Source organism: Myotis lucifugus, unplaced genomic scaffold, assembly GCF_000147115.1.
Source record: "Myotis lucifugus unplaced genomic scaffold, Myoluc2.0 scaffold_128, whole genome shotgun sequence".
Lineage (NCBI taxonomy): Eukaryota > Metazoa > Chordata > Mammalia > Chiroptera > Vespertilionidae > Myotis > Myotis lucifugus.
The window spans coordinates 664,100-673,953 of record NW_005871176.1 but is presented as its reverse complement, the minus strand read 5'-3'; the positions used below and the strand labels follow the sequence as shown (position 1 = coordinate 673,953).

The window sequence follows — 9,854 nt, the reverse complement described above, 5'->3', positions numbered from 1 at the left end:
GAGAATTAGGTTTCAGAGATAGAGGGTCCAGGGGAGGGTGAATTGCAGAGAGGGCACTGCCTGCCCCTTGGGGTGGGGAAGAGCTGGATCAGAAGGGCTGGATTCTGCGTGGCTCCCAACAGGTGACCTGAGCAGCAAAGGATCGCTCCGCACGTCCTGAGTGAAGCAATTGTCTGAGGGAGTGGATTGTGCCACCCCACCCGCCCTCTGACGTTCAGGGCAAGGTAAAGGGATTACGTTTTCTTAACTGCCGCGCTGCTTGCCTCTCAGTCCCACGGAGTCCTGTTAACTTGAGTCACCTTCCTGGAAGCTTATTGCCCACACACACACTGATGAGATTGAGTTCCTGGACACCAGAGGCTGGGAACCCGACCTTGGACGCCAATAGATTCCTGCCCCATGGAAGGCTCCTTGGCAGGCAGCCAGCAGGCCTGCCCTGACCCAGCCTGCCTCTGCTTCCAGGCCCCCAGGGCCTCCTTTCTACTGGGCCAAGATTCCAGGGGCCGCAGATAGGACCCCCGGCAGGGGGCTTCCTCAGAGACGGCCAGATAAATGGCAGCTGTTCTGTGCAATGTGATGTGCCCAGCACACCCCTGATGTGCCTATCACTAGGTATGTGAAGAGCATCGCAGGGCACCGATAGATGCTCAGGAAGCAGTAACTGTAAATCGACTGTTCGGCTGGGCTTCCCTCAGCCACCTTCTCAGAACACGTTCCCATCTCTCTTTTTCATGGGCCGCCTGCTCGTAAATGTGTTCAAAGCACAAACACACATTTGCCCCCACGGATCCTGACATCCAAAAGGTTTAGTCCGAGACCGCCTGTGGCAGCGCTTCTGAAAGCGGGGCCCTCAGTCCACCTGTGTTGGACCGACAATGTTTACCTGTAGATTCTCAGACCCCATCCAGACCTGCCGGGTGTGTCTCTGGGTTTGGGGGCTATAGATCTGCCTGTTAAAAGGCTCCAGGGGTGGCCTGGTGGCGGTGCTGGTGGGAATTCACCTGCCCCGAGGCACCTGGCCCCAACTGGACGGTTCTGATTCACTAATAGGCCCTGCCCACTTTGGCCCTTCCATCAGGTAATTCAAAGTCTCCAGGCCTGCTGGTTACTGATTAACTCTAGCAAAGAAATAATAATAATTGAAGGGGCAACACAAGCTCAGAGACAGGCTGAGCAGCCGTGGGAGAGCGGTGCCAGACGGCTGTTGTCAGCAGGCACCCAACAGAAGGAAAAGGAGGCTTGATACGCCGCCTCAGGTCAGACTCGGTCCCCGCAGCACCTTGTCCATGCCCAGGCCCTGAGCTGCCGCGTCCCGCCGGCTCCCCTGCCCAGAATGGCCTGCACTGAGGCCCCACAGCAGCCAGCCCCGCACCAGCCCCAGCCCATCTCGGCAGGAGCCACCACCACCACGGACACCGCGGGCCCTGCTGGGGGTCATCGTGGCTCCGTGGGTCCCGACCTGGAGTGCCTGGTGTGCCGGGAGCCCTACAGCTGTGCCCGACTCCCCAAGCTGCTGGGCTGCCAGCACTCCTTCTGTGCTGTCTGCCTGAAGCTCCTGCTGTGCCCGCAGAACGACACCTGGTCCGTCACCTGCCCGCTGTGCCGCAAGGCCACCGCCGTCCCCGGGGGCCTCATCTGCAGCCTGCGTGACCAGGAGGCCGTGGTGGGGCGGCTCGCCCGGCCATGCCCCGAAGTGTGGCTCTGTCCTCAGGAGCTGGTGAGTCCCGCCACCCTGACAGCAGGGCATCCCGGCTTGGCAGGAGAGGATGGGCAGGACGTGGCGAGTGCCAACCGCGTGGCAGCCCGGCGCCTGGTGGCACACCTGCTCCTGCTGGCCTTGCTCATCGTCCTCATCCTGCCCTTCATCTACCCCGGGATCATGCAGTGGACGCTCACCTTCATCATCGCCCTGGCCCTGCTGGTGGCCACCCTCTTCTGCTGTCACCCCCGCAGCCAGGGCAGCGGCCGGCCCTGCCCCAGGACCCTCTTCTGCGGGGAGCAGAAACACAGCGAGATCTCCTCCGTTGCCTGTGTGCACCCCATCCAGGCACCCACAGCACCTTGAGCCTCTGCGGCCCCGATATTCTCCCAGTGAACAGGGTAAGGGGCTGTGAAGTAAGGCCGCTCCCTCAGGAGATGGAATGCCAGCCAGACTTGCAAGCTAAAGCCAGATGCTGTCTCGGGTCCAGAACTATGTGCTTGGAGGATAGACTTATGCCTGCCCCGGGGACAGCGTGGCTAAGCTGCTCGGGGTGGGGAGGAGGCACAAATGACTTGAACACTACAAGGGGGGCTCCTGTTCCTCTGATTCCAGTGCTCCGGGTTTTTCTTTCTATCCCTTGAGGAAAGTAGTGCAATATTAACGTATTGAAGAACCAATAGAACCAGAACTCCTCTTTTGTAATTGTTTTGTAATTTATGCAGCTGGTTTTATTTTATTGCTTGGTTGGGGGCTGGGTTTTTGTGTTTGGAGTAGTTTGTTCATATTTCTGGCTGCTACACAATTTCCCTCCTGGGAAGTCAGAGCTCATGGGACGTCCTCCTGTGTCCCCGCCAATGCTGCCCATCTCATGCCCGCCCCGCCTTGCCAAAGGTCCCGGCAGTTTTGGGTCTTCCATTGGAGTCGCCATGCCATCCCTCCCCCCAGATGGAGGGAGAGAACTTGTATGAAGAAGTGGTACTTCTGATGCCAGCAGGAGCCCCCACGTTTAGTTGGCAGGGCTGGGGAGTGGGGAGGGAATGCGGGTGGCTCTGGGAATTTCCCTCAGCATCCCCCACCAGGATTTCCCAGTTCCGTGTCTTCTGGCCCTGTCTTAACAGAGAATCTTGGAGTTGCAAGGGCTTCCCCCATGCCGGCCCAGCTGCCCACCTGATGCACTGCCCCACACTCCAGAACTGGCAATTATGAGCGCTGCTTTCTTTATTATTGCGTCTCGCTTTCCATTTGAGTGTTTGTCATAAAGATAAGAGGCCTCGTAAATGCAGCGGTCCTCTCCAATAACCCCAACTTTCCCAACTCACCCCAAGAGTGGCAGTCATCTGAAAGGCGCCTGTGTTTTTTCTCGGTCATTTCTGCTCCGTAGCATGGAGGAATGACCTTCCACGGTCACCCAGGTCAAGCCTCAGCCAGGGAGACCCGTGGGGTGCAGGGGAGTGGAGGCTGAGAGATGACATGCTATTTCCTTCCAAAGGCCATAATAGGAAAGCAGACTTGAGACCTCAGATGGGTCCCCCAAGCACAATCCATTGTCCTGTCACTACGCTTGACAGTACCTTTGTCGGGAGGGAGGTGAGAACTCTGTGCACAGGGGTGAACCCTGTGTTGTTGAACCAGGTCCTGCCTCTCAGAGCTTCACTTCCCCCGAAATGAGCTGGTAGAACTGAAATATTCCTAACACCCCTGCAGCCCAGGAGCTCAGGGCACTGCCGAGCCCCAAACAATGGACGTGCATGGGCCACATCCCCTGTGGCCTCATGCAAAGAAAGGTCAAGATACAAGTGTGGGTGCAATTAGCTGTTCTTGAAATCTGGGTGCCTCTCTTTTAACTCGGTGACACCCACGCTATTGGCTTTATGGACTCCTGGTGCTGAAAGAGAATGTGTGAGTGGATGCGGGCATGCGTTGCCCACACTGTTAAGCCAAGGCCAAGTGGAACCCTGTCTCGCCCTAGATGGTTTGGCTCAATGGATAGAGCACCAGCCTGTGGACTGAAGGGTCCCGGGTTCAATTCCAGTCAAGGGCATGTATCTCAGTTGCAGGCTCCTCCCCGGCCTGGGCCCTGGTCAGGGCTCATGCAAGAGGCAACCAATCGATGTGTTTCTCTCACGTTGATATGTCTCTCAATCTTTCCCTCTCTCTTCCACTCTCTCTTAAAAATCAATGAAAAAATTCTTGGGTGAGAATTTTTAAAAAAAAAAAGAAGAAGATGCCGAAGCCGGTTTGGCTCAGTGGATAGAGCGTCGGCCTGCGGACTGAAAGGTCCCAGGTTCGATTCCGGTCAGGGGCATGTGCCTGGGTTGCGGGCACATCCCCAGTGGGAGATGTAGAGGCAACCAATCGATGTGTTTCTCTCACATTGATATGTCTCTCAATCTTTCCCTCTCTCTTCCACTCTCTCTTAAAAATCAATGAAAAAATCCTTGCGTGAGGATTAAAAAAAAAGAAGAAAAGAAAAGAATACCCTGTCTCCCCAGGAGGAGTCAGTGACAATAATTGTTTGTCATTTCCTGCGCTGGCCTTGGGCATGTGTGCTTTGGGATGGGTGCCAGTCGGGTAGGCAAAGAACATTCTCTCTCCACTCACCACCATTCCTATTCCACCTAGTTCTTGGACCCTCCACCAACAAGAAAATCTTCACCAAGATTTCAGTTGTTAATGACAGCACCATTTCTACATTAATAAAGGTGGGTGCATGTTTATTGGGTGCTTACTATGTGCCAAGCCCTGCCAAACTGCTTTATGTGCATTATCTAGCCGAATCTTCATGATAACCTATGCAAGTAGAGATCATTTGCTGATGAGGAGACTGAGGATCAGAGAGGTAAATTCATCTGCCTCAGGTTGCACAGCCAACCACTTTCAGAGCTCTGTCATCTCCATCATGCTGCGTCCTTTGCGTGCAGTTCCAGAACAACCAGGAAGCTGGTGGCCACCTGTGGGCTTGCAAGGGAGAGTAGAAGACTAAGCTCAGGAGCCTCCAAATTCCAATGGCCAGGCACTCAGAGAGGCCAGAGAATTCCAGAACCTGTTGTCTATGCTAAAGAGACAGAAAAAAGAGTGATACAAATGAGATGGCTTTCCTACAGACTTTTACCACCCAGTCCCAGCCTCCCCTGCAGGGAGCTCTGTTGTTACATGGTCCCTAACCAATGTACCCCCCCACCCCCTGAGCAAAGATGTCCTGACACTGCTGTCTCCACTCCCCTGGAAGCCCAGCTGGTCCCAAAGACCTGCTGGCCCCTGCAGTATGGGGACTGAGAGCCCCAGAGGCCAGTATCAGCCCAGGCTGCCCTGCAGGGGAGCAGAGGAAACAGGGGGTGTGGAAAAAGGGTGTGAGTGGAAGGAACCAGGGAGGCAGGCCAAGGTTCAAAGCTAAGTTCTGACCGAGCGTATGACCAGTTACAGAACGTCTCTGAGCCTTAGCTTGTTCACCTGTGGAGTTGGGGAGGACTCCACTCACCTCCCAGAGTTTCCATGACGATTCAAAGCGCTCCCGGATGAGAACCCTCTGTCCTAATGGGTGGCCTTTGTCATTAATTATTGACCCCGTGGGTAAATGGCTTTCCTGGGGCCTGTTCAGGGGGCTGGCTTTGGTGATAGGATAGAGTGGAAACATTGTCCAGGGCAGGTGATCTGGTGGAGAACTTTGTGCTTAGGTCCTAAGGGAAAGTCCAAAGGATGAAGAATTGGGTGGGGGGGGCGGGCAAATTTCACCCCCACCAGACCCATCTCTCAATCTGTGGCCTTGCAGTCAAACACACCTGCCTTGAATTCTAGCTTCAGCGCCTACACGTCACCTTACCTGTCTGAGTCTCAGGTTCCTTAGCCATGAGACAGAGCTTACAATCCCTATTTCATAGGGTTGCTGGAGGAATTAACGAAATAACCCTTGGTGAGCATTCAAGATCATAAGGAAGTAAAGCAGAGAAATGAAAAAAAAAAAAAACAAGGAGAGAGAGAGGGTCGGGTTCTAGCAAGATGAGAACAGACTCTTCTTATTTTATTCGATCTTACTAAAACCTGGCCACTAGAATTCACCTCCCCGAGACCAGCCTCAGCAGCAGCGGCGTCCTCAGCAAAATATAAGAAAACAATCATGGCTAACGCGATTCTAATGCACTGTGGGAAGTATATTGCATGTGTTAAATTACCTCTGCTATGAGGTAGATACTATGATTACCCCCAAATTACACACAGGGATAACTGAGACACAGAGAAGTTAAGTAACTTGCTGGAGAGCACACAGCGAGGCAGTGGTGGGCCAAGAGTAGACTGCAGAGGCCCAACTCCAGAGAGCAGACTTGGAGTCACTTTGTTGTATCAAAGGAACATTTCCGGCACATCATAAGCACTCAAGGTATGTGGGCCCCCTGGCCTGGAGGGTAAAGAATTAAGAAGAGCCCTAGCAGGCTTGGCTCAGTGGATAGAGCATCAGCCTGCGGACTAAAGGGTCACAGGTTTGATTGAGGTCAAGGGCATATGCCTGGGTTGTGGGCTCGGTTCCCAGTGGCGGGGGGGGGGGGGGGCAAGCAGGAGGCAGCCAATCCATGATTCTCTCTCATCATTGATGTTTCTATCTCTCTATCCCTCTCCCTCCCTCTCTGAAATCAATAAAAATATATATTTTTTAAAAAGGATTAAGAAGAGATGGCATTCCCGCACTTGGTTACAGCTTCCTGACTTAGTGGGTGTCTGGGGCTGAGGGTTGTAGGATCCTACCTGCCCCATTACCCACCGCCGTGGTCTCATCTCACCTTCCAGCACCTGTTCATGGCGGGAACCTCTTTGTAAGTAACTGCAGGAAGTGTTCCAGCCTTTGCCAGAGCAATCAATTCTTTGTGGCAAAGGAAAGCCTTTCCAGGAATGAAAGATGGTCCTGCAAGTTCTCAGACTGTGGGAACAGCATAGTGCACATTCAAAGGGATATCAGATCTCTGCTCTTGAAACTGCCTGGAGCCATTCGTATGAACTCTATATTCTTGTCAGAAGATCTTGAGATCACTCTTTTAAAAGGAGAACTGTGAACAATTCAGAACACCGTGAGATCTTAGGCCCACCCATGCATTTATTTATTCAACAACAAATATTGATTGAGCGTCTGCTCTGTTCCAAGCAGTGATCAGTGTACTTAGTCTTGTTTGATGAGGAAGGAGAACTAACACGTGCAAAGCGCCTGTCATGGGTTGAATTGTGTCCCCCTCCCCAAAAGAAGCTGGGTTGAAGCCCTAACCCCACCACCTCAGAATGTGGTCTCCTTTGGAAATAGGGTTTTTGCAGAGATAATCAAGTTAAAATGAAGTTATTGGGGTGGGCCCTGAAACGATATGACTGGCGTCCTCATAAAAAGGGGAAATTTGGACCCTGAGGCAGACACACACAGGGGGAGGACAATGTGAAGACACACAGGGAGGATGCCATGTGACGATGAAGGCAGAGGCCAGGGTGATGCAGCAGAAGCCACGGAAAGCCAACAGTGGCCAGCAAGCCACCAGGAGCCAGGAGAGAGGCCTGGAACAGATTCTCCCACAGCGTTCTCAGCGGGAACCCACATTGCCCACACCTCGATCTTGTAGCCTCCGGAAGTGTTGAGCCCATACATTCCTGTTGTTTAAGAAACAAGGTGTTGTGACACCTCGTATGGCAGCCCTAGGAAGCCAATAGAGGACCTGTGCTTGCACCATGCCCCTTCGCTGCGTTATTTCAAGTTAAAGTTAAAGAACTTGCCCAGAGTCTTGTAAGCAAGTGAGTGGCAATATCGGGCTCATAATTACATCTACTGGACTCCCCAGTTAGATCTTACTTCTCCCATTCTGTGGATGGGAAACCGAAGTTCATAGAAGCTCTGATATTCCTCCACACAAAAAAAATGTGCCCAATATATCAGAGATGGAGTTGGAATCGGAATCCACAATTCCTAAATTATCTTTAATCTATGCAACAGCCATAAGACAATTACTTATTACCCCCATTTCACAAAGTAAAGAGTTAAAACCCAGGGCATTAAGGCACTTACTTGACCAAGGTCACAAGCGAGTGAGTGAGGTACCAGAATTTGAACTCACTGACCCCAAAGCTGTATCTGCACTTCCCACTGCTCCACACTGCTTCTGTCTTCAGCATGTCAGCATTGAGAGGCCCATAAGCTTGTCCTTCAGGACGCTTGACTGCCCGCCTTAAGGGCTTGTTTGCTCAAAGAGGACAAAGCTACAGGGGACTCTTGTCTTCTCTTCTTTCCTTTGACTGTCTTATATTCAGCCACCCACCTCCACTTGCCCTACTCCCCCTTTTCCCTTTCTAAGAAAACTGCCCTCTGGTTAATCTTATCGAAGTTCTCCCACTACACCAACTGGGGTTCTTGGTCCTTCTTCTACCCACCTCCTAGTTCTCCTGAGGTGGTCACATGATATAGGTCACATGATCTTTCCCAGAACTTGAGGCTAGTAATGAATAGGGTGGGGTGGGGTGGGGCAGGTGGGGGGTGAGGGTGTAAGTGATGGAGGGATGCAAGTTGGAAAGTGGCAGCAGCAGCAGCAGACCAGATGGGCTCCACAGTTCTGGTCCTTGACCCACTGGTTGATTCAGTGAACGCTCAGGTTTCTTCTCTACAATTACTATTTTTCTTTAGATAGCCAGAATCTGTTTCTGTTGCTTGCAACCAATATTCCTGAACCAATACAGGAACTGTCCAAGCCCCTGGTTTCTAAAAAATTCCACCATGACCTGCAGCCCTTCCAAAGCCCAATCAAGCTGCCACAAGCCAGGGAGCCAGGGAACAAAGACAGGTTCCTGTTGGGCCTTGGCAATGATGAAATGAAGACCTGGGCCCTCACTAAGACTGTTTCTCTCCACTTCTGTCTCCTGGCTCAGACACGGTGGGGAGGAACAGGACAGTCTTAATATTTGCAAATCTCAGGACAAGAACACAAAAGGATAAATAAGACAAGTCCTAATCTCCTAACAGACAAGAACAATGGAGGGAAATATTAACCCAAATGGCTTTGACCCCAAACCCCTGCCACAGTAGCTTAGCCAATTCCAGCTGATGGTCTAATTAACAAGAAGACGTTAAGTTCTTCGGGGTCAAAGTTGCCTTGGAAACATGAACAAGAGATTGCTCAGCAATGACAATATCCATGGCAACCACAAACCATCTGCAACACCCTCCGCCCTGACCTTCCTCTAAAGGTGTGTCCAGTCCCTCCCCACGGAGCACTGTCTATTCTGCGCGTCATTTACAAAAGAAGTGACCATAAACCATTTTCTGAGTCACTCAGTCTCAAGTTCATCATGACGGCATCATAACGATGCTCTGTGGGAAGGGCTGTGGGGCTGCCTTCATGTGACATCACCCGGGCAGGCAGTTCCATTCAACAAAACTCCAGGCCAGGCCAGGCCCCACCTATGTCCTGGGAAGATGGACATCTATGGGACAGAGCAAAGGAGCCATTCCCTGCTGGGGATCCTTTATTTGCAACTCATATAAATATCTCTGAACCTGTATTGATGTTTAAGCCTATGAGAGGGCAGGATAGCAGAATCAGCCAGATCTGGGATCAAATCCTGGCTCTAACGTCTTGTAGCTCGGTGACCCTGGCCAGTTATATAACCTCTCTGAGCCTCAGTTCCTCCCTTCCTCTGTGATATGGGACTAATAATAGTATAAACGACATAGGATTAAATGATATGAAGTATGTATGGAAAGCATGCAGAGCCAGCCACAGGGTAATGCTAACCACGAATAACCAGTATTCACGTTATTTCTATAATTTCTGAGACAATAGAATCCAATCGTTTAGTTGCTCCAAATCTGATTATTCACTGGACTCACCAAGGGAACTTGTTGTTATTGTTTCTTCTTCTTTTCCCAGGGAAACTTGTTAAATGTATAAATTCCTAGGCTTCCATACCCCCCAAGAAATTCTACACTGGGTAGGTCTGGGCAGAACCCAAGAACCTATGTCTCCATTATATGCTCTTATTGTGCTTAGCCCATAGTAGGCGCTCAACAAACCCAGGCCCCTTCCTGGCCTAGACTATTACGACAGCTTCCTAACTGGTTACCTGTGTCTATTACTGAGATCCTTTTAAAAGATGAGATCATGTCACATGTCTGCCCCCAACCCTCCACAATTGA

At 51.6% G+C, this 9,854-nt stretch overlaps 1 protein-coding gene across 1 annotated transcript; it reads left to right on the top strand.

Annotated features, from left to right (window-relative positions):
- Positions 1–1,333: 1,333 nt before the first annotated feature.
- RNF186 (ring finger protein 186) lies at positions 1,334–2,065 on the top strand. The gene has a single exon (XM_023758319.1). It carries the CDS (start codon positions 1,334–1,336, stop codon positions 2,063–2,065), a length of 732 nt encoding a protein of 243 aa, XP_023614087.1.
- The last annotated feature ends 7,789 nt before the right edge of the window (positions 2,066–9,854 follow it).